This window comes from Canis lupus, chromosome 1 (genome assembly GCF_003254725.2).
Source record: "Canis lupus dingo isolate Sandy chromosome 1, ASM325472v2, whole genome shotgun sequence".
Lineage (NCBI taxonomy): Eukaryota > Metazoa > Chordata > Mammalia > Carnivora > Canidae > Canis > Canis lupus.
Genome location: NC_064243.1, coordinates 66642915 through 66668236, shown reverse-complemented (window position 1 = coordinate 66668236; position 25322 = coordinate 66642915). Strand labels below are relative to the sequence as shown.

The window sequence follows — 25322 nt, the reverse complement described above, 5'->3', positions numbered from 1 at the left end:
CGATTACTAAAGAAATGACTGAAATACAGAGTAAAGTGAAAGGACATGGTGTAGAACAGGAGGTCACGGGAACGTAAAGAAGGAGCCGGGTAGCTCAGCCTGGATGGATCAGATCCAGAGGAACTGCCTACACTACCTGCTCATTCTGTCCCAGAGACATACCCTACTTGCTTTCACGCAGTGGCCACAAAAGTCAGAACATATTTATGGTAAAATCAACAGGCATCATAATAAACCCGAGGGCATACAGACGGAGTCTAAACGCGTGTGTAACCCAGCCAGCAGACTTAGTGGGGCCAGGGCATGACTCTGCAGGATGCCCGCGTTTCCCAGTCTGGGATGTACCATGCTCAGAAGCCCCAGGTGGCAGCCCTGTGGGTATGGGTTGCCTAGACTGGGTCTGAGCGAGGGTGGGGTATGGTGGGGAAGGAGGCTGTTCAGGTCACTCAACAGTGAAAAAAAAAAAAAAAAAAAAAACCTCTCCAATTGACAACCAGATCTTCTGGTCCTACTCTGTGCTGCTGTGACTGCAGGTGCAAGAAACAGGAGAACCCCACAAAATCTCCCACTAACACCTTCTGAAAGTGGATCAGATGTCTACATCTCACAGCACCCAGTATCCTGCTGACCTAGATGTAGTAAACTCTGACCTCAGATCTTGAGCTGCTGTCAGAGGCTTTGTCCTCACATGGAAGCCGCCCTAGACCTGTGCTAGATTTTTTTTTCATCTCCTGTGATCAGAAAAATCTGAAGTTCTTATAATCTTCTTTGCATAGATATGTATTAAACAAGGTAACTCTGTCTTTTAATCTTCTGGAATCCGAAAAATGCCAGATGAGAACCACAGTGCGACAGCGGAATCCAGTCGTCTACTGGACGTACCTCGCTACCTCTGTGAGGGAACGGAATCCCCTTACCAGACGGGACAGCTGCACCCAGCCATCAGGGTCGCCGACCTACTGCAGCACATTAATCTCATGAAGACATCAGACAGCTACGGGTTCAAAGAGGAGTATGAGGTGAAAGTTATTAAACCATGTTACATTTTATTTCTAATCAAATAGTGGGATTTAATGTCTTTTCCTCCCTTCAGCATAATAAGGAGTGACGTCTACTCCGTAGACGCATATATAAACTTGTGTCTATGAGAATATCCTCAAATGTGTATGTGGGAAGAAGGGAGGGGCAGATGAAATTGAAAGAAAGGGACACTTTCTGGGTCAAAATTCACTTGAAGAATTCTTAAAACTTGGATTCCAGAATTTTACTGTGCTATTTAAAAACTGCTCTGTTAGACCTCATATCTCCCCCACTGAAAAAATCCATTAACAGGATCCTTTGAGTCCCACTGTTACTGTTACGGATTCGACCATTTGAATGACTTAAGCAGTAGGGCTACCTCTCTGCCTCCTTGCGTGTGGATCCCCTGGTGAGAAGTGGGGTCCATCTCTGTGTTCTACATGTCCTACTTGTCATGCTCGGTTTTCTCTGTGGCTTACTGGTTCGAAGTGGCTGAGAACAAAAACAGATCACTGCAAATCCAGACAACACTAAGAAGCCAAAAGAAGGATGTGGGAAAGTTTTCTTCCAACCTTACTTCCCCTTCCTACTAAATCCAAAATACAAGTAGAAGTCACACTGCACAGGGAGTGATTTAAACTTGTCATCTCAATAAAAACAATATAGCAGAAAGGAAAAAGGAAAAAGTTCCTTCGCCACTTTGCACACTTCCTGAGAGGTGTCCGCCTCGGGCACGGAAGGAAGTTTCTCCACCGCCAAGTAGGTACCACCCTGTACACGCACTGAAAGTGAAAGGATCCAAGCAGTACTTGACTTTGAAAGACCATCTGAAATGCATTCAACTTCTCGAGGAATCTTCTGAACTCTATTTTATTTCCAGATTGCCTGTATACCTGAGTTTGGGAGCAAATAAAATTAGCTGGGAGTTTTGAGAGTCGGTGTAGACAAGTACCGGAAACACTACGCTGTGGCAACAAAATAGTGCAAGGAATTATAATATCCTGCCAAAGATGGTTTTTTTGTTGTTGTTGTTCATTTCATGTGTATTCCTGTGTACCTCACTTCAAAGACATTGATTCTTTGAAGACCCCATTTCCTGTGTTGAGCAAAGTTTAAGTTTTACTGCAAAAAGAAATCTATACGCATATTTTAAATTGCTGCATATGGTAATTAAACCAATCAGCAAATTCATCTGTTCCAAGATTCTTGGATATGGTGGCTCTTTTTGATTTTCATATGGTCCCTCGTAGAGACTCAGTCCTTTTCATGATCTTCAAAGAAACTGCCATGTGATGTATTGCACACGATTTAATGAATAATTATGGGGGAAAACAGGTTTTCTTTTTTCCTGTTATAAATGCTAGAGTAAAAACATTGGAAAGATACTCATTAAAAATAGTTTTGAAGTTGTGATGCTTTCCCTACTTCCATCTCTCAAAGTTGTAGCAATCTTAGATTTGAAATCGTTTCAAGCTCCTTTTTTTCCCCCTGAAGTTGTTTCTTGTCCTTATTTTGAACTCAGTCCAGTCCTAGATGAACAAGAGTCCAGCAAACTTTGAGATCTGAAAAGAGAACTTGTTTACTACTCTAGGACTCCCTTCCGCCATGAGAAAAGTGGCTTTTATTATTTTGGTCTTCAGAACAGATAAAACCTGAATCAAGAAAAGGAGTTAAATTCAGTCTTCTTGTTACTTTTTTTTTTCCAGAGCTTCTTTGAAGGACAGTCCGCATCTTGGGATGTAGCTAAAAAAGATCAAAATAGAGCAAAAAATCGATATGGAAACATTATCGCATGTAAGTTCTCCTACAGTTCTTGGTGAATGTAAATATTGTGTGTAGCAGCTAAGTAGTAAGCGACAAGGCCTCCTTATATGGTTTTAAACTTTAAGAGAGTTTATAAAGCGCAGCTGTTTATAAAGTAATCTGTATAATATCAAAACAGCATTAGCCCTTGGCAGTGACTCTGAAGTTGTCGTCATTTTTGTTAATTAAATTGACTCAGACTCTTCACCCTGTGGAGATAACGTGCTCTTTGATTTTATGTTTGCACATAAATGCGTGGAGGTGTTACTGACAGCTGAGAGGACCAGGATAATGAAAAAGAAAGGTCTTTTCAGTGATAAATTGCTACAACGCTTCTACCAAGCGTATTCAAGGTGGGAGTGTTATTCTTTCCATAGAACCTTTATTTCTTGCTCGGAGCCAGTGCCTGACTCCCGTTGCTCCTTGTTATTTGTCATTAGGGACATCATTAAGGCTTCAGGGTGTCTACATGGGATAAACCAATTGGTTATCCTATGAAACCGCAGGAACGGTAAGGAAAGGAACACGTTTAGTTTGTAACCAGTGATGTACCTGCCACACTCAGCCCCCATTTTAAATTATTTTAAAACGTCTTCTGAATACGTCAGAATTCAACCTCACCTCTAGAGAAATGAGACGTCAGGAGCAGAGATTGAAACTTCCTCTCAGTTCTGTGGCTCGTGTGCTGTAACATGCAGCAGGGAAAGATCCCCCCCATTTAGAGCCACGTCTAAGAGGCGGGACTAGAATGACTCAAATGATGACTCATCATCTGATTACCACGCTCCCGAAAAGCTTCCTCACTATGAAGATGCTAGCCATCGAATCTTTATTGATGGGATAGTGTAATAAGTCATGAGCTCATTAAAGTTCTTGTGTTTCCTTAAGGAGATTTGAATAGTAGTGTATTATGGATAAGCTCTCAGCCACCACTGAATTCCTTTCGGTGTCTGCCGAGGTCATTGTCTCAGAACGGAGGGGAAATTTTTAATAAGTTCATCTTATTGTTCAAAACCTTTAGATGACCACTCCAGAGTAATTCTGCAACCTGTTGAGGATGATCCTTCTTCCGATTACATTAATGCCAACTATATAGATGTAAGTATTTTTATAGTTCGGTGTGCCCAATTTGTTGGCTTATACATGTGAATCTTTTTGCTTGTTATTACCTATAAAGTGATTGCTAGCTTTTTAAAATAAAGAACAAACTGTACACTTTTCCTTGTTCTACGTCCTAGTACTTACTGACGTTGTTGTGCTTTCTTTCACACCTGACTTTGGTTTGGGCTGTAGATTTGGCTGTACAGGGATGTAAGTACCACTATATGTAAATAACAGCACCCTATTATAAATATTTAATAAAACTACTCTTAATTACAGTTATTACTAATGCTTACTACTAGTTACCTCTGCATGCTTCACCTAATTAGCCTCATACGGTATATCTATGTTCATTTTTTCGTAACTCCTTTACATGTGTGAAGATCTATTTTACCTCCTTCCCTTTGCTATGTTTAGAAACACAGGACCATTTTTAGCTTTTGACAAGTTATTCTGTACTCGAGTTTTATTTGTTGATGATTTCTGTTTCTGGCTTTTATTCTTCCCTTTCCCCAAACATGTGAGAAGCTGGATAGTATGATGTGTATTAGCGTTTCTGAAATTTTACTTTTTACATTTGACTTCTGATGTTAAAAAATGGGTAGGAAGACTATTTTGTGGTGTGTGGTATTGGCTTGTTAAAGTATTAAAATTACTTAGGCAAAAGCATTACTAAATTGCATTTGTAAAAGACACATATCACACATATATATCGAACCGTGCAAACGAAAAAAAAAAAAAAGTCTGTTTTGATCACATGCTCCACTGTTACATTTTGGTTACAAACGTTATCTACGTGCAAATTGTTGATTTAATGGAAAGTGATTAGCAATTCAAAGATAAAATATTGTCGAGGAAACCATAATACTGCATTACATGGAAGAAGGACAGGCTCTTTATTCATGTTCCCTGGTCAAAATTATGCCGGGAACCTTGGGACTGTCGCTTCACCTCTGTGCCTCCGTTTCCTTACGTGTACAGTGGGGATAATAATAATAGTTCTAACCTCATCGTTCTGAGAATTAAATAAAGCAATGCATGTTGAACATTCAGCACAATACCTAGCACATCTAAAGCACTCACGAAACTTCAGCTATTTTCAAATAATTCAATCCTAAGTGTGCTGAGATTCATCAGTTCAAAACATGTGTTAATTGTGAGGCAAAAGGTAGAAGGATCAAATACTGCAGCATCTATGTCGTATGCATTTATAGTTGCATAAAACATAGGAAAATCAGGCCCCAACTTTGTCTAATTCCCATAAATAGGAAATTAGCTCTGTCACATTTATTAAGTTCATGTTTTATAGTTATTTTGTGAACTGTCATCATTGATATCTTTGAATTAATTTTATTACGTATAGTCTCTGAGTATATTGGTGAAAATTCTGGTCATCATTTGACTCGAGTTTACTCAATATTTTAAATTTATCAGACATCTCAAAAGAGAAAGCTAAGCTAATGTCCACTCTTTAAAAAATGCAACAGTTTTCTGACAAATATGTACTCGTTCTTTGCCTATTCAGTTTAACCTTGATTCTCTGCCAAGACATATACACTGGAGCCTTGTCATACTACTACTCTGTGCTTCATATGGTAAACCCGTGTTCCAAGTGAGACTGTGTTGTTGCCCAGTCGTGCTGTTAAGACCCCAGTGTATTTTGGCCGATGACTATACAATTCTATAACGTTCCCTTTCCCGTTAGTTTATTATACGTAAGACTCTTCTGCAATTGGTAAATTTTTTCATGAAAATCGGGAGATGAAATGTTTATAAAGCTTGGAAGAAAAATCTTTCCATGAAAAATTGTACTATCTGGTATAAGAAGAAGTAGGAAACTTCCAAACTGGCAGCAGTATGATGCTCAGCCACTTAAATATTAGATTGGGGATTTCAGCTTACATGCGTTTGTATGCGCATCGCGTTACCCACAGCAAATGTGGACAAATTGTCCCACAGGCTTTTGCCAAAGCCCTTTGATAAAGACAAAACAAATTCAAAGCTTAACCCTATGATACCGTTAACGCTCGTGTGATATATTCATGATGTCCTGGAATTCAAATCAATTGAGAGCAACTAACAACTTATTTCTTATCAGAAATAATTTCTTTGTTGACCTAGCATTAAATGCTTGACCACCTAAAGCTCTTGGCACACTCAAAAGGAAAAAGCGCTAAATTTTTTGTTCAGGATAAGATGCATTTTATTTAAAACTCTTCCTTCCCTATATATATGTGTGTACCTATAATTATGTGTGTGTAAACTAATATTATCGGCACACACAAAATAGTTTTGGCAGATTCCTGAACATATTGCAGTACGGGAATATTCTCTAAAATATCTCAGCAGGACTCTGACTTAATGCACTCATGCATTGTCCAGCTCTAACATTGGAATGTTCTGTTATTATTTTATGGTTCTAATATGTCGTTGTCCATTTGTAATGCAGTGTGTTGTACTTTTGGATGATACGATGAGATTTAATATTTTTGAACACAATTTGCCAGGAATGAATGACTAAAGATTAACATGAAGGCATAAACATTTTAGTAAAACCAAACAATATCTACGCGGTTATTCTCTAGCAAACAAAACTCAATTACGCAATACATATTCTAATCTGAGCCCTTAAAACATTTAATTTTTGTTTTATGTTTACCTTTCAGATAACCTAGGTTTGAGAAGTGAACTATGAGTTCACTACTCATTTCTGGACTTTTTACTATAACTTAATCTTAACAGGTGGTTGTCTTCATCTTTTTATGCCTTCATTCATTTATTTCTAATACTGATGTAAAATGATAACCAATTTGTTCTCCTATTTTAGGGGTACCAGAGACCAAGCCACTACATTGCAACTCAAGGTAAAAACATTGCCTTTTTAAATGTTTTAGAGAAACCAAACTTGCATATTCATCCATCTAGTGGTTTATTTGCCATTTTATCTGACTTAACTGGAAAAAAAAATCACATCTTCTGAGAGAGATTTGTATAATAGGATTATTTATTCTCTTTATTCATTTGTATAATAGGATTCGTTTTATCTGTGTAAAACATATACAAATCGAAACTTGATATATTTTTTAATTAAAATAAAAGAGGAGCTGCTGATTTGTGCTTTGGGTTTTGGTATTCTGATGTCCCAGAGTCAATAGTGCTGAACACAGGAATTACTTTTGAGGGAAGCCAGAAATGTCTCACTTGGTATAAGTTGTCTTTTTTTTTTTTTTTTTTTTTTTTGTGGTCCTGGAATGGAGTATTGTCCAAGGCCAATAATGTTATAATGAAATGTTAGACCTTCTTCCAAAATATTTTTTACAAAAAATTTTGTCTCAAGGGCTAAGGGGGACTTCATCAAGTTCATTCTGTGTAGAAAATAAGAAAAAGGCAGAGAAGTCTTGTTACAGTAGCACACTGGGGAATAAGAACATCCTAAAACACTTCCAGATATCTCTCCAGATTGACCACTGACCATCAGAAAAGAAACCTAGCCCATGCATTTATTTCTTAAAAGAGGGAAGTAAAGCAAGAGTGCTGCTGTTTTGAAAGAGATAATTTTCTGAGTATTTTCACATATCTGTGGATTACCTGAGTTGAATTGTAAGCTCTTTAAAGTCAGAAAGATCATTCATGGTGAACAATATTCTAGGTTGGTTTATTTGTTTCTTGTCCTGAATAGAGTGTAGCCCAGTAGACACTTCTGTGGTCTGGAGATGACAATATAAGGGTGGGATGTGTGCTTATATATATGAATGTTTCTTCATTAACCCCTGAATGTGCCCTGTTTTATAAATGATGTGGGTAGATTTAATTGGTAATATATGCTGTTTGGTTGGTAGTGGTATAAGACTTCCTATTTTTAACATGTATTTGAGGTTGTATCAAACTAACTTAGTGACAGATATAAATATCCTAGAATCTAGTGATATCTGCTTCTGAATGGGAAGTATATAAGGTGAATTGAAAAAAAAGTTGTATTTGCCTATGTTTTGGTAGGGTGAATTTAGATACAAACTGAATTTAAGTTATTTCGGTGACATTTCTGTGTTAGACCTTCAATATTATTTTTTATTGTATTTACCGTGATTTTTACCTTATGCATATTCTTACCACTTAGTTCTTCTAATCACAAAATTTCTCTGATAACAAAATATTCAAATTAATTTCTTCAAAGGCCCAGTTCATGAAACAGTATATGATTTCTGGAGAATGATCTGGCAAGAACAGTCTGCCTGCATTGTGATGGTTACAAATTTAGTTGAGGTTGGCCGGGTAAGAGAAAAAAAGATTTTTTTCTTGTTCACTAAACATAAGTTGAGTAGCCAAACATAACACACTTAGAATAGAATCTCATTCCATAGTTTTAAAAATTCATAGACATAGCATTTCAAATGAGTGCTCCTCAGTGGACCTTTGATAGCTAAGAAATTATTTGATGTCTTACTGAGTAATAAAAGAAACTTTGAGTTTATATAGGTTCTAATTGCATCATCAGGCTTCTATGTTATAATGAGACTACACAAAGCTTTTCTATTTATTGTGTAATAGATGCTTTTATCTCATTTATAGTTTTTTATGATATTTTTACTGTAACCTAAAGAGCTACCACTGGAATTAAACCATCTTGGTTAAAATGTATGCAGGCCCACCTACATACCCTTTTTGTCATTTAGGTTAAATGCTACAAGTATTGGCCTGATGATACTGAAGTTTATGGTGACTTCAAAGTAACCTGTGTGGAAATGGAACCACTTGCTGAATATGTAGTGAGGACATTCACCCTGGAAAGGGTAAGCTATCGAAAATTTTCTCCTAAAATATGTTTATTGAAATTGTTTTTCTCTTAGAGTCCCCATCAAGATTTGTTTTGATGCTGCTATAAAAGCCATCCATTCATTCATGCATTCATTCATTCATTCAGTTTCACAAATATTTTTTCGAGAGCATGCCATGTGCCAGGCATCTTTGTAAACCTTAGGACACATATTAAACACATAAATGATTTCTGTTTTGAAAGATGGTCTAGAATCATGTGAAAAAATCACAAAACTAGAAAACCAGAGAAAATCAACAGAACAAAAGAAAAATTAAACATAAGCCAAAAACCAACAGAAAATAATAAATGAAATCAAAAAGCTAGCTCTTGGAAAAGATCAATAAAAGATTAAACCACTATCAATTCTAAATGAGGGACAATCAAAAGTGTGCAATATTAGTAAACACAAGAAAGATGTAGCTACACTTATACTGGCTGTTGGGAAAGCTATAAGAAATAATACATGTAAACTTGGAGATGGAGATTTTAGTCTAGATACATTTATATCTAGTAAAGACTAATTCTCAAAATTTGACCGAGAAGACTTAAAAACCTGAACAGATGACAGAAGAAAATGGAATCTTAAATTTTATCATTGAAATTGCACTATGGTTTTATAGTTGAGGTTTCTTTAACTTCTAACAAATAGTTAATGCCTATGTTTATAAAAGTATTTAAACCATGGAAGGCCATTAAAACCAACTAACTATATTCTGAAAGCTAGAATAATTGTGATAACAAAACCAGGTAAAGATGGGACTCTCTAAAGCTCTTCTCTGTCCTCTCTGCCTTTTTTAAAATCTCTCTCTCTATCTGTGTGTGTGTGTGTACACACACTTTGCAGACCAATTTCATTCAAGAATATACTCAAAAAAAGTTCAAAATAAAATATCAAAAATTTGAAACCCAGCTGTGAATTAAGAAAACGTCACAACATGACCTATAATGATTGTGTTCTAGGAATGCAAGGATATTACACTGGTGGTGGGAAATCTAGCTGAATATTTCATCACATCTTCTTTAAAGGAACAAAAACATAGGATTTTATTAATAGATAGTGTAAAGTACTTACTTTTTCTTTAAAGACATAATCTATATTAGGAAAATAAGGAGGCTGCTTCAACATGATAAAGATGATTCAACAATAACTATAGCATGCATATTAAGGGGTAAAAACCCTACAGGGGTCGCTATGTAATCAGAAGTGTAATGTAGATAATCAGTCTCATTAGCATTCAAAATTTTGGGAAGTTCTAGTAAATGAAATAAGACAACAAAAGGAATAAATTGCCTAACTATTAGAAAAACTAAAATTATTTTTACATGAGATTATTTTATACCAAGAAAACTAGAGATACTTTAGAATGGAACTAATAATCATTGAAGTGGCTGATTCAAGATAAATACTCAGAAATGATAGCTTTTCTGTATATTAGCAGTAAACAGAAGTAGACGTTAAAAAAAATCTCTTCAATAGTAAAAAATTCTAAAGTGTTTAGGAATAGATTCAGCAGAGACATGGGTCCTAAGTGACTAAATCCTCAAAGTGTAATGAAGGACGTAGAGTATGATGTGAATCAGTAAGTGGAGACATGCACCTGGCCCTAATGGGAATATTTTGGATTACTAACACTTTATGTCGTTAATGGCATACATCTTGGAACATCATTGAATTTTTTTTTTTAATTTGTTTTCTTGTTAGAACTGGAGAAGAGTACTTTGGTTTTTTTTGTTTTTTGTTTTTTGTTTTTGTTTTGAAAAGCACATATTTGAAAATTCCTTGGGAAAATTTTAATAGAGAGAGGCCTGGGTGGCTTAGTGGTTGAGCGTCTGCCTTCAGCTCAGGGCACAATCTCAGGGTCCTGGGATCGAGTCCCACATCGGACTCCCCTCAGAGAGCCTGCTTCTCCCTCTGCCTCTGTCTCTGCCTCTCTCTCTCTCTCTGTGTGTCTCGTGAATAAATAAATTAAATCTTTAAGAAAAAAAAAAAAAGAACATTTTAGTACAGAGAGCAGTGAGTGAACATGCCTTGCGAGATATTAAAAAGAACTTTTTTTTTTTTTTGCTGAGGTTTACTAAAAAGAACAAGGCCCTTACGGCAAACACCTCCAGTAAAAGGATTGATATGGAGGAGGTGACCTGGCTGAAATCAGGTCTTAGAACAACTTAGGATCTTCCCCAGTGGAGTGGACTTGAAAAGTCATAAAGAAAAAAATTAATTAATTAATTAATTAATTAATTAATTAAAAAGTCATAAAGGAAGTGATTTTTTTCCATCTGCATGATTCCAGGAGGGTGTTTATCATTTTCACCATTATATCAGCTGTCGAGCCCCACTCTGTGTGCAGGGTTTTGTGTAGGAACCAGAAAGAATAATGAGACCCGATCCCTGGCTTCCAAAGCTTCAGTACATTTGGTCTGTCTATATAGGACTGAATCTAAACTTTCCCAGTTTGGTTCATGTATTTCATGGCATTTGTCTCCCTTTTCTGAATGAACGAGTGAGGTGGAGATAGCCCAGATAGCTCAGGGCACCATTGGAATTGCATAGAGTCGGCGGGATCGGGGACTGCAAATGTGGGTTCCTATACATAAAATCTGTAGCATTCTATCTGTGTTTGCGAAGCTTTGCTACTACCACAAGCCACAGGCTTCTCTGACCAAAAAGAAGCAGCTTCAAAGTGTGCATTTAAAGGTTCTCTTAAGGGGATCCCTGGGTGGCGCAGCGGTTTAGCACCTGCCTTTGGCCCAGGGCGCGATCCTGGAGACCCGGGATCAAATCCCACATCGGGCTCCTGGTGCATGGAGCCTGCTTCTCCCTCTGCCTGTGTCTCTGCCTCTCTCTCTCTCTCTCTCTCTCTCTCTCTGTGACTATCATAAATAAATAAATAAAAATTAAAAAAAAATAAAGGTTCTCTTAAATTAACCCACTGGGACAAAGGTGCAGCAATTCCGCTCCCCTTTCATGTTGTATTTTGGTTACTTTAAATAATACTCTGTGCTGAATTATTTCACAGAATTAGGACAAAATTGTCTGCCCCAAGAAGAGTTGAGCTGTCTGTATATTTTTACAAAACAATCTCAAGTAGCAGTGTCCTGGAAAATCCCTCCATGCTGTGCTTCAAAACCATTTTCAACATGGATAAGCAAGGCATTAAAATCTTTTTTGAGGTTGGAAGCCAGAAGGTTGCTTTTATTCACCACTCGAAAACTCAGTGCCTTGGGTCAATAGGGCAGCATTTTAGCTTTCCGGTTTTTTTTCCTGTTCTCCTCATAATTTTACGTGTTGTCGTTTCGTGAGGAAGATACTGTCAAGGCAAATAAAACTTACACAGAGTTATAGAACTGAGCAAGACCTCTGATTCCAGTTACTTGACCGTACAGGTAAGCTCCTGGACCACGTCAGGCCAACATCCTTTGCCAGAGAAAGTGTGATCTTTGATAGAATCTTTTTATTGTCTTTGATAGAGTCTTTTTAGAGTCATTTATTGTTCACTGTCACCTGGGCCTCGTGCCTGGGGTTGTGTTTAATGGCCTGATTTGGGTTCTTTGGAAAAACACTTCTTTACGTGTTTGCACAGAGGGGATACAATGAGATCCGGGAAGTTAAGCAGTTCCACTTCACTGGCTGGCCCGACCACGGGGTACCGTACCACGCTACCGGCCTTCTCTCCTTTATCCGTCGGGTCAAGTTCTCCAACCCCCCCAGTGCTGGCCCTATCGTGGTGCATTGCAGGTGAGTGCTGGCCCAAATAGTCTTGACTATCTCCAGCCCTCTTTTTTTAAACTAGGAGACAAAATTAGTGCGTGCTCCCAAGGTTCCAGCGCACGTCTACTATGGGTAACGTAAAATAGCAGGGAAATAAAAGCTATAAGGCGGGTATAGAATAGAGACTTAAAAAAATAAATCCATTCATCCTGATGTGTGTAGTGTTGTTCACAAATGGGAGTGTGGAAACTGTCTTTTAGTGGCAACATCTGTGTTTAGGGTTTTGTGGGTTGTTTTTTTTTTATCGCTTTTGCAAATCCCATATTGTATGGGATGGGAGGTTAAAATAGAGATTTCTTGCCAATCTAGTAAATTCCCAATAGAATGCCAGCTTTTAAAACTAAATTTGAGACATACAGAGTTACTAAATGGCCTAAATTGCAAGAATTTGTGCTATAAAACAGCTATTTAAGAATTTAGGGAGGGAAAAAAGCCATCCATCAGAGGACCTTGAAAACTACATCAGTGAGATCCAGCAAATATAAGCCAGAAAAATGTGAACATTATATCCATGCTTCCTTCTGATTAGACACTTCTCTTAAAACAAGCATTCAGAGACACTAAAAGCAAATTACATGGCCTCATTTTGAGATGTGAACAGAAAAATATGTACTGAATCTGAAACGCTTTTCCTAAATGCTGCACACCATTCTCAAATACTATCCCCTCCAAGCTACATAATAGGTTATACTTAGGTTTTGTTTTTCCTGAAAATACAACCTATTCGGAATTTAAATGACACATACGAGAGAGGGGAAACACAGAGAATGAAATAAAAGTAAGGCATCCGTAAGGATCAGATACTGTGTCCCCTGAAAAATAAATCTTCAGTTCAAGCCTTCTCAAGAAATCTGACGTACTCTTCAATTACTTTCCTGTCTCAAACCCTGGGAACAGTGATTGAGAAGATGGTAGGCAAAGGGGGGAAAAAAAAAGGAAAGAAAGAGCAAGAGATACCCACAATACCTTTTAGTTAAATTTATTAACAGTTAGTTTAAGAGAAGTGACCAAATCTGGACAACAAAGAAATAATGTTAATAGCCCATCTATGCATTTAGAAAATGAGATAAATAGTTTTTTTTAATTCAGGAGTGACTTATCATAGAGGACGTTTGCTCTCCAAAGACTTGCTTACTTTAGAACTGGAGGGTATGATGCTGAGTGAAATAAGTCAATCAGAGAAGGACAAACATTATATGGTCTCATTCATTTGGGGAATATAAAAAATAGTGAAAGGCAATAAGGGGGAAAGGAGAAAAAATGAGTAGAAAATATCAGAAAGGGAGACAGAACATGAGAGACTCCTAACTCTGGGAAACGAACAAGGGGTGGGGTAGAAAGGGAGGTGGGTGGGAGGTTGGGGTGACTGGATGACGGGCACTGAGGGGGGCACTTGATGGGATGAGCACTGGGGGTTATGCTGTATGTTGGCAAATAGAACTCCAATTAAAAAAAAAAAAATAGAAGTGCTCCAAGATTGCAGATACTCTCTTGAAACAACTTTCATTTTTCACTAACACTTGGGTATCTGTGAATTTATACAAAAGGGGAAGCTGACTCCCCCTTGGGAAGTGAACCCGCCCCCAAGAATCCCAACTATATCTTGTTTGTGCTATTGATTTTTACATATAGAATTGAAGAGAGGCGCCTGGGGGACTCAGTCGGTGAAGTGACCAACTCCTGATTTCCTCTCAGGTCATGGTCTCAGGGTTGTAAGCCCGAGCCCCACGTTGGGCTCCACCCTCAGCGGGGCATCAGCTTGCAATTCTCTCTCCTTCCTCCTCCACCTCTCCCCCAGTCTGCTCTGTCTCTAAAATAAATGAAGAAATCTTTTTTTAAAAAATTGAAGAAACATGCCCAAGAGGTCAGGTAAGCCACAGTATATAAAGATTGAATTGCTGAATAAATACAGCAAGATAGTGGCTGTCTTTGGGACCTGTTAAGCAGTATATTCTATATCCAACTTTCCATTTTCATTTTTCCTTCAGACCACCATTCAAATATCCTTTCTACTGTTGGCCCCCTCCTTGTTGGTAATCACCATTTTCCTCACCCCTAGCACTTTCTCTGAAATGTGACTCCTCAGACTTCCCAGTCAATGTTTTGGAGTTGATTTTCTTTGGCTTGGCATTTACAAGAATCTGTCAGATGGGAACAGTGAGCCAGCATTCTCACATTTGGCCAGAGGACCCACAAGTATATGAGTAAGAGTATTTTTGAGGTTGAATTTTAAAGCACGAATCCACCCCTCGGTCAGTTCTGTGAGCTTGAAGTTCTATGCAGTAGATTTCCAAAGAATTGAAGACTGTATAAGAGAGCCATGGAACTTGAACAACATACGTACGGTAATTTTAAAACACAGTTTGATTTACAAACTGTATCATTTTAATTTTAAACTCTTGTTCCAATCTCATTTTGCACCAAAGCAAATACTCTGCATTAAATAAGTGTTTATATAACACCTATAAATCACACCTTGCAGTTTGCTAAATCAGTTTGATCCCACCTATCTGACAGTTGAATGGATCTTTATATAAGTTTGCATGAACACGCTTTTTGCAATCCCTTAGATTTAATTTTTTTTCAGTGCTGGTGCTGGACGGACTGGCTGTTACATCGTGATCGACATCATGCTGGACATGGCTGAAAGAGAGGGTGTTGTCGACATCTACAACTGTGTCAAAGCCTTAAGATCTCGTCGTATCAATATGGTCCAGACAGAGGTAAGTGGCTTGTTGATATATCTCTAATAGCTTTTTACTTTTTTTTCTTTGATTTCTAACATTCATCAAAGGCAATAAATGTTTTTTGTGTAGAATCAATAACCTCACCAAGTCATATAGGAAAATATTGATATCTTTATTAATGTCTCTATATAGAGAAAATTCTTTGTACTATCTAGCTTTGATGACAGAAAGTTTTTATTAAAATAGTTTGATTTTTTTCTTTCTTAGGAACAGTACATTTTTATTCATGATGCCATTTTAGAAGCCTGCTTATGTGGAGAAACTGCCATACCTGTCTGTGAATTTAAAGCTGCATATTTTGATATGATTAGAATAGACTCTCAGACTAACTCTTCACATCTCAAAGATGAATTCCAGGTATTTACTTATTTCTGGGGCTTTTTTTTTAATGAACAACTTATTACAGTGTACTCTGGGCATCATTGATTCTTCTAAGGAAGGTCTTTCACGTCAAATTTACCACCTTTGACCCTATTTTAGGTATAATATAATACCTGTCTCTTTCATTATACATATTATGGAGTCACTTTTGTATTAATGAGCTCCTATCTGCTGTATCTGGAAGGGCAGATGAGTTCAGACTCGGGGAAGAGCGTGGGGAAAGGTATCATAAACGTCAAGCTTGGTGGTGATTTGTGTGTATTTACAACCTTTTTTTATGCAGTCTTACGGATGTTAACCTTCTGTGTCACTCACAATGTGAGATCAAGCACATTAATAATAATAGCTGAAGTTCGTGCTAAACATTGTCTCTAAATAACCCCAAATGTTTTCACTGCCCTTAAAACATCCCTGAAGGTGTATGAATGTGAAGTTAAGAGTCTCTCTGGACACCGACTACTTTGATCCCTTGTGCAGTGCTCTTTCTAGCGTGTTGCAGCCTATCTTCAAATACGGCATTGCCAACACCTTATTGCAGGTGATGGTTTCCAACTTTGATGATGGGTCATCATCATGGGCCACTCTATTTCTGTTTTCTTTGGTCAAGCGATGCATTTTGAAGGTAGCTACGGCTTTTAGCTTCCCTTTCCCTTTTAGGAAACACAGCGAACACTGTGTACATTGTTTCTTTGTCACTTCTCAGGCTTCATTAGCTTTAACCACAAAGTCTATCGGCCTGTCATCATGGCAAATGCCGGTGCCTTGGACAAATCCTTCACTTTGTACTTGGCCTCCCACATACTTGATGGATCTGCCTTATGCTATTAAATGGGTCACTTGCTTTTAACCTAGGTTCCCTTTTCTTTTTAGACTTTGAATTCGGTCACCCCTCGACTACAAGCCGAAGACTGCAGTATAGCCTGCCTGCCAAGGAATCATGACAAGAATCGTTTTATGGACATGCTGCCACCCGACAGATGTCTACCTTTTTTAATTACAATTGATGGGGAGAGTAGTAACTACATCAATGCTGCTCTTATGGACGTAAGAGACTACTGCCTTTGTCAGCGTAAAGTGTCATGAAAAGCTATGTAATGTGATGAACACTGGCTGGTTTTCTTTTCAAGAAAGTTAAAATGGCCTAGAAAGGAAAAATGGAAATGTTCATTGAAATATGTATATATTTTATATATATATTTGAGAATGATCTTGAATTTCCCCTACAGAGATTCTTGGGAACTATAAGTTTTAGGCTCCATTGTAGATTTGGAGCTTGGTTGTCCATTATTATATCCTGTAGAGGAAATACCTGCAGGTCATATTTTTCATCTTAATTATTTTCAGAAAAGAAAATCATGCTTATGTATTTTGAATGTTAAGTGAGGGATGAATTTTAAAGACTACATAATGCCTTATCTTCCGAAACTCGTGTTAATTTGGGAAATCTTTATCTCTGACATTCAGTGTTCCAGTAATTTATAGCTAACCTGCTTTATCGGCCATTAATTAATAGAGACCCTTTAAAAATAACTAGGAGAAGGCGCCGAAGATACATGTTAATACATCCATCATAATGAAAGAACTGTCTCGCCTCACTCCAGCCATCATAAAGTGTAAATGGTAGAGCACGTCCTCAGCAGGTTAGCATCCCATAGACAGAACAACATGGAAAGAAGCTTTTAAGTCAGTCTTTGGCTCCCTTGCATGGTTAGCTTGGAGAGAAGCAAGAAGGCTGTCCAGGTTCAGAATCATTTTAAACAGTTCATCATCTTCATGTATAAACATTTCTAGGTTTTGCCTTTTCATTGTGGAACCACAGCGAGGAGAACTTAGAAGTCAGGTCCATTCCTCTGTGACTACTAATGAAGTTTTCTGGGTTATCGTTCTTATTGTGTTTTCCAAAATTAGCTTCCGATGGTAGAGACTCGGAAAGCCCACCGTCTACTCTTGAGACTAGTGTCTTAGCCAGTTACTTTGCTCTCCTTATGACGCAGAGCAGAATAGTGTGAGACAAGCTCAAGTAAAAAGTTCTCATTCTTGCCATGAGCAGTTTTGCCTAGTCATTAATCATAACCACTGAAATCACACTGGATCCTCATTGTACCTTTTCTTCCATTCTAATTGTCTGGAAAGACAAATATCCAAAACACAGAGAAAACACACAAAACCTTTGTTTCTGAGTTGGGACTTGGAATTTTTAAAGGCTGTGTGAAAAAGAGAAGGAGAAAATACTTTTAGAGAAGAGATTGATGAAGCTTATGTCTGAGGCATTTTTTTCTCTTGGGCATCTATCACTGTCAAGTTTTTCTTCACTTCCAGGTTGTTTTCTAGTCAATAAGACCAAACCTTGTTCTCTATCTGTTTCCGCTCCCTGCTTTATACCCTATGATTCCACTTAGATATATTTTATAATTGAGACTGTCCAGTGGATTCAGTAGTGTAGTTGGGGCCTCAGAAAAGTTAGGCTTGGTTTGTCTTATAAGAACAGGGCTCACTGGTAAGCACTCCGCAAGCCCCCTGCCCTCTAGCAACATCCTCACAAGGTTACATACCCTTGTGCCATGATTGTGAAGAATTAGGAGGGAAGACCAAGAATTCTGTGATTTCGGAGCCTTAGATGTACTCCTGTACTTACAGAAGAAGGATACAGGAAAGCATCTGTCCTCTCTCCCATCATCTCATCCATCTCCCTTCTGCTGTGCCTCAGAACTAAGTGAATAGCTCACTTTCCCATGGAGCAGACATGTAATTAGAAGGAAAGTTTACTTATTTCTTCTGATCCTTTTCATAAGCCTTCACACCTTTCTCAGGAAAGGTTCTTGAATCAATGTTCAAGAACCAGTTTCTACACTGATGTTAAAACACTTGAGGGATGCCTGGGGGGCTCCGCCACTTGTGTCTGCCTTCAGCTCGGGTCATGGTCCCAGGGTCCTGGGATTGAACCCCCATGTCAGGCTCCCCACTCAGTGGGGAGTCTGCTGCTCCCTCTCCCTCTGCTACACCTTGCTTGTGTGCTCTCTCTCTCTATTTAAAAAAAAGACACTTGAAAGCCTTAAAAAGTCATATGATACAAGTGAGTTAGGGGATCACTGACAATTTTTATCAGCATTAAGGAAATCTGTCTCAGGCAACTGTCTAGTTATTTTTTTTTTTTTACAAACTATCTGAGTTAATACGTAGAAATATAGATCATTCATCGGCAGAATGACAGATGGCCCAGGTCTGATGAGCATAGCCTCTCCTTCTGGATAGAGATAATGTGTCACATCCCAGTCAAGGAGCACTTAATAAAGAAGGAGTCATTCCCTTAGAGATGGGGCCAAGGAGTACATTTGACTTTTTGGCACTTAAAAAATCTTAAGTGATTGGAACTATCATTTGGATCATTCATATACATTAGAAATGCCCACGAGATGAGCAGAATGTGCTGATAATATCCATATAATGTAAAAGCACATGAGTTTGAGGCATATGTGATTTTTCTTATTTGAAATGTAAGAGAACCCATGCATGTATATAATATATATTATATAAATACGCTGATAGATGTTGATAAATGATTGATAGACAGACAGAAGGTAGATACAGATATATAGACATCCATATATACATACAAACACACCAGGGGATCCTGTGCCTTCAGTTTCTCAGATTGATTACCTTTGAAAACCTGAAAAAGCCTGCAGGTGGGTCATGGAGGATCTTAACCTTGAGAAGTTCTTTAGTTTCTTCTCTTGTTTCTGTCCTATATTTACTTTTCTCAACAAAATAAAACTTAAATTCTTGACTTAAATTGCTGCTGAGACTTTGAAGTCTCACCATCAGTATGACAAATTACCAGCGCCAGTCCATTCCAGTGGCCCAAAGCTATTTTTCCATGGCTTGCGCAGCATCTGGCTCCATGTCCATGTGGAGCTGTTACACCTTGCTTGGTCCTACGTTGAAATGTATCGAATGTGCTTGTACAACCGATCATTCATTTTAAGTTCTTATGTTTTTCCATCTACCTTGTTTCTTCACAGAGTTACAGGCAACCAGCTGCTTTCATCGTCACACAATACCCTCTGCCAAACACTGTGAAAGATTTCTGGAGATTAGTGTATGATTATGGCTGTACCTCCATCGTGATGTTAAATGAAGTCGACTTGTCCCAGGTTAATGGCTATGAGTTGCTTCTGTGTACTCATACACAACTTAGTAAAGTAGTAATAAATTTTTAAAAATCTGCTTCGTACTACCTTAATTAGAGAAAAATAATGCTCGTTGTATTTTTTTTTTCCCAAAACGTTCATCATTCTAGGGCTGCCCTCAGTACTGGCCAGAAGAAGGAATGTTACGATATGGCCCTATCCAAGTGGAGTGTATGTCTTGTTCAATGGATTGTGATGTGATAAACCGGATTTTTAGGATATGCAACCTAACAAGAGTAAGTCATTAATGTTTTAAATGAGCAGATCGAGAGCAACTCACCATAACCATGTTGGGGTATATAATTCCAATCAGCCAACAGGGAGAGTGGAATTTAACACGTGTTATATAATCAGACCCAAAGCTAGTAATCATCTTATACCTTAGTATTAGAAGAAAAAGGTATTCCAAAAACAGAAAGGCAGAAATTCAGAAAGCTGGGTGTCCTAGTCAGTTATTTAATGTATCATATCTGGAAACAAAATTCAGATGCACCGGCAACTGAGTTTGGTTGTCTGAGCCTGGTCTCTGCGCACATGTAGACTTTCATCAAAGTTGACTACACATTTTATTAGTATTGATATCCAGCCCAGAAGAGGTATATAATTGAAAAATATGAATAAAATAATTAATAACAATGACTATAAAAAGCTTTGGCTCAGGAGGAAGGGATGTGTTGGATCAGCCATTATAGAAAGGCTCCAGTCACTATTCCACATAAGGGAGAACTCCACGCATGAGCAGGAAAGGTAAATCACGGCCATCATTGATTCTCCTTCCACCTATGATTTCATCTTTGTAAATGTCCCAGTTCCTGGCTCTGCCCAGATCTGTAGAACTAGCACTGGTACCGCTTTTCCCAGGAGCAAAGCAGCAGAAGTAATTCTCAGAAATCTTTTCTTCCATGAGTCTTCATATGTTTTACACTAAATGACAAATTAAGTCTAGGGTCTCTCCCCCAACCCCCCCCAAAAAAAGCTAATAAAAACTGTTTAGATTGTGTAACCAAATAGTAAGCAGAATTTGAAAAAGAAATCATTAGTGATGTCCATGGAATTACTCTCTCTTTTTTTTTTAAGATTTTATTTATTTATTTGGGAGAGAAAGAGTGGTGGGGGGAAGCAAAGGGAAGGGAGAAGCAGACTCCTCCGCTGAGCAGGGCGCCCGATGAGGGGCTGGATCCCAGGACCCTGGGATCATGACCTGGGCCGAAGGCAGACGCTTAACCAGCTGAGCCACCCAGGTGCCCAGAATCACTGTTTTTAAAGAGCATTCCTCTGTTTTTTAGCGCAGCAGCTCTGTGTATGTGTATTATTTTAAGTGCATGATTCAGATTGTCATGTTTCAGTGTTTTCACATCGAAATGGCTATATGTGTTTCTGGCTAATAAGTCTGTATGTATAACTATAAGCAGAGGATAAAATCATATCCAATTCTGTCGCTCATTTCAGTGGAGAAAAAAAGGATAACTCCAAATCATGTCATAATATCCATGCATATCTTAGATGTTAATTTAAATGGAATCTCATTATGTCTGCACATCTGTTCCATTATGGTTCTAGTAATATTTTAGCTGAGAAACCGTAGCTGCTAAACTAAGAAAGTAAGAATTGTCTTTTTATTGAACTGCTTATATGAAAAATATTCTAAGGATGGGAACTGAAATCTGTGGGGTTTTTTTTTATCATCATATTTGTTTACTTATCTTCCTCTATATTTGGTGTTCTGGCTCTTATTAGTGCACGATTGTCTTTCTATTCCCAATCTTATTTACTATCAGGCACTCCATCAGATATTTAATATGCACCCATGAGAAGAAGTTGGGTGTTGTACTAGTAGCTCCTAGTGATGCGTGAGCCCTTACCATATGGAAATTCAGATCGGATGTCTAATGATACAGCTCACTCCTGTATTACAAATTCTTTCTTACATTTATCTGAGGGCTTAGTGTCTTGATTCATTCATTCAACGGTACTATTCTTTGGATACTATTTTGCTAGGTTCTAGTGATACAGAGTTTAGGGAAGAAAGAGAAACTTCCTCATCTTTAAAGAACTTATATTTTATCAGGGAAGACAAGCATTGAACATCTCATTGTATAATCATTTATTTACAAAAATGAGAAATTTTAGAGAAGTACAAAATCCAGAGTGTTTGAGTAACCTGACATAGCTGGGTGACTAGAGAAGACTTCATTGGGGTAGTGATCTTTGAGGCAAAATTTGAAGGATCGGTAGGAGCTATTTGGGTTGGGAGAAACAACTATGCTGGTGTTCGCAGGACAGAGAGGGTTCCCAGGATACATGAGTTTCAGTTCAAAGACCAGAAGAGTCCCAGACAAAGCCAAGACAACTTGATTACTGTGTTTGGGATTGAGAGGCACAAACAAGAAGGAGACCTTGGAGGACAAATGGAAAGTTTGTACAAAGTTCCCCAGGCAATAAATGACCTGATAGATGGATTGAAAGAAGGCCAATGGGGGCACCCTGGGTGGCTCAGGGGTTTAGCACCTCCTTCAGCCCAGGGCCTGATCCTGGAGTCCCGGGATCGAGTCCCACGTCGGGCTCCCTGCATGGAGCCTGCTTCTCCCTCTGCCTGTGTCTCTGTCTCTCTGTGTGTCTCTCATGGATAAAAAAATAAAATCTTAAAAAAAAAAAAAAAAGGCCAATGTGTTAGAATGCATTATAATAAAGAGAAGAAGGTCGGGAAAGGAAGTGGAGCCATACCCTATAGGAATTTTTCAGCCACTGCAGCAATTTGGATTTTATGTAAGATTATTTGGAAGCCATTAAAGCGGGGAATGACAAGATCATATTTGCATTTCAAAATAATCAGGATACTGCAGTAAGAATGGTTTGGAAGGAGATCAAAGTTTCTTCAAGGAGATCAACTAGGAAGTAATTATCATAATTGGTGATTGGGCATATGCAGTGATGTCAGCGGTGATAAAGAGGAGAAGAATTTGAAAGTTATTTAAGAAATGTGACCCATTATTGGATATGGGGTGTGAGGGAGAAGCTTGTATAAAGGTAATTCTCATGTTTCTTGCTTCTGTGACCTGGACTGGTTCTGTGCTAGGCTCAATCCAGGGTAAAGGGCATGTATATCACGGTGTACATTTGTACGCACCTCCACTTTTTAGTAAAAATTCTAGTCCCAACTTATTTACAGAAACATACCTTTCCCTCTGCAGCCACAGGAAGGTTACCTGATGGTACAGCAGTTTCAGTATCTGGGGTGGGCCTCTCACCGAGAAGTGCCTGGCTCCAAACGGTCATTTTTGAAACTGATACTCCAGGTGGAGAAATGGCAGGAGGAGTGCGAGGAAGGGGAAGGCCGAACCATCATCCACTGCCTGTGAGTATGGTGCCTCAGCCCGCCCAGCGGGGGCTCGGTGCTCAGATCCTCAGTAGCCTTCGTGTTTCCTCTGTGAAGGAGTCCGCTCACATCTTAGGGATCTCCGTGGATACCATCTTAACAGAATCTTCCCGTCTCATGAGTCTCTAATTAACTCCCCATCTTCATTTCCACAATTTTTGAAACACTGATTATGATATGGCTGTTCTATGACCTAAGCTCTTCCGAACACCCCTCGGAACCACTTTTCTGATGTACACAGTTTACAAATGTACCACAATGTCAAGGTAGCTAAGTTGCGGCCTCCAGCGCCTACAGCATATTCCTAAGTATAAGCTATGGAGCGAATGTCACCCCCACGTGTCCTTGCTCTCTGCCCTCTGCACACACATGCATACAAAGCAAAATTAATACAAAATGTGGGGAAAAAAGGGATCCTGCTTTCATTTTCTAAACTTAGAAGATATGTGGCCTCCGGTGAATAAAAGCTGCCATCTCAACAGGACTTTGCTTTCTTTGCTTCCAGAAATGGTGGTGGGCGAAGTGGTATGTTCTGCGCCATAGGCATTGTGGTCGAAATGGTGAAGCGGCAAAATGTGGTGGACGTGTTCCACGCAGTCAAGACACTGAGGAACAGCAAGCCCAACATGGTGGAAGCCCCGGTGAGTCACAGAGCCTTAGACACGGAAGGGAGCAGAGAGATCCTTAGACACAGAAGGGAGCAGAGAGATCAGACAACCATGACCTGCTCATTGGCTTGACTTCATACACCCAAGGGAATAGGACGTGCCAATGAGTCTTTGCGGGGACTTTCCCGCCTAACTGATGGATTGCTGAGTATCTCTCTCTACCCCCGTAAACTTACTCACATAGCACAGGAACTGCTAGCGATGAAAACTATTTTCACGTAATTTGGGAAATGTGGAGGGTTGCTTCTTTCCCCTGTGAGAGGCCATAAATATTTGCTGCAATAAACGTCAGTAAATAGTTCCATAATAAGAATAAATTCCACTATCTCGTCTTGATTCTCGATTATTTTTATTTATTAAAACCTCTGGCTTAACTAGTAAAGCATCGATCCAACGGATATGTTCCTAAGTTGTATCATCAGCACTTTAGACACCGAATGTCCCTAACCGCCAAATGGAATTTATTTCGGTCATGACCTATCATTCTTCATTTCTGGTCAAATTATAAATTTTAAGCCCTCATCATTGATGGTTTCCAACTTTTACCGATTATTGTGTGTGGTTCAGATGACGCCACCTGAATTTGCCAGGGTTCATAAAATCAGAACACAGCTCACGACATGAGAGCTGGTAGGAATGTGTCTGTGGGAGTTCACCTGGGTGGAGCTGTATGAACAGTGAGAAAGAAAAGTTAAACTCCTCGAGCACATTTTACTTCTGAGGGCAGAGATCTGTGGGTTACACGTATGTGCAAGATGGGATAAGGTCAGGAGCAGCTGTGTAGTTGGTGTTCACACAAAGGTAAACCAGAAAAAACCAAGGCAAAATTGTTGCTTGCCCTACATTTATCAAGATGATCAGATAACTAAAATGAGCAATTCAATAAACCTTTAAAATATTCTCACCACTTCCTGCCCATGGATTGTTCACACAAAACGTACATTGCTTCCTGAGACAAAATCTGAAGAGCTACGTTTATACCGTTTCACTTTTCAAAGTGACGACGAACGTTTGCCCTCCTGCAGGTCCCCTCGCACCACCCCCACTCCAGCTCTTCCCTTAGGTCACTCTGTTGTCTGGACAAGGTGATGTTGATTTTGATGGAGTATTGGCAATGGAGATAGAGAATGGGGGATGGATTTGAAGGATTTTTGAGGTGGAGCTCTCAGGGTTTTTTTTTTACAACATGTAGTGGTTATGTCTTTTGACTCTTTGCTGGCTGAAGATTTCCTAGCGTGAGCGCTGCCTCTGTCTCTTAGACCATGTCTTCCTAAATTCATCAGTGGGGTCACTTCTACCATCAGAATTCGAATTTTAACTCTGATTTCCTACAATAATGTAGAGGGGAGGAAAAAAAATCTATGGGTGAACTCAGCCTTCTAGAACCTTCCAGAAAGTTCCTATTTATGTTTACATTTCATGTCCCATTAACCCTGACTGAACACCTACCC

General features: G+C 38.7%; 1 protein-coding gene across 7 annotated transcripts in view; it reads left to right on the top strand.

The window, feature by feature from the left end:
* The window catches only part of PTPRK (protein tyrosine phosphatase receptor type K), a 548248-nt gene that overhangs the window by 519599 nt on the left and 3327 nt on the right, over positions 1–25322 (top strand). For 5 of the 7 annotated variants that reach the window (XM_035699505.2, XM_025422992.3, XM_049115381.1 and 2 more), the window contains 15 exons: positions 835–1019; positions 2727–2814; positions 3845–3921; positions 4117–4134; positions 6752–6788; positions 8099–8196; positions 8598–8714; positions 12322–12476; positions 15097–15232; positions 15464–15613; positions 16508–16681; positions 19660–19791; positions 19938–20063; positions 23019–23182; positions 23709–23844. In XM_035699505.2, coding sequence (XP_035555398.1) covers positions 835–1019; positions 2727–2814; positions 3845–3921; positions 4117–4134; positions 6752–6788; positions 8099–8196; positions 8598–8714; positions 12322–12476; positions 15097–15232; positions 15464–15613; positions 16508–16681; positions 19660–19791; positions 19938–20063; positions 23019–23182; positions 23709–23844 — 1793 coding nt within the window. The remainder of the gene's footprint in view (positions 1–834; positions 1020–2726; positions 2815–3844; positions 3922–4116; positions 4135–6751; positions 6789–8098; positions 8197–8597; positions 8715–12321; positions 12477–15096; positions 15233–15463; positions 15614–16507; positions 16682–19659; positions 19792–19937; positions 20064–23018; positions 23183–23708; positions 23845–25322) is intronic. The other 2 variants (XM_025422993.3, XM_035699507.2) reach the window with 1 other exon arrangement.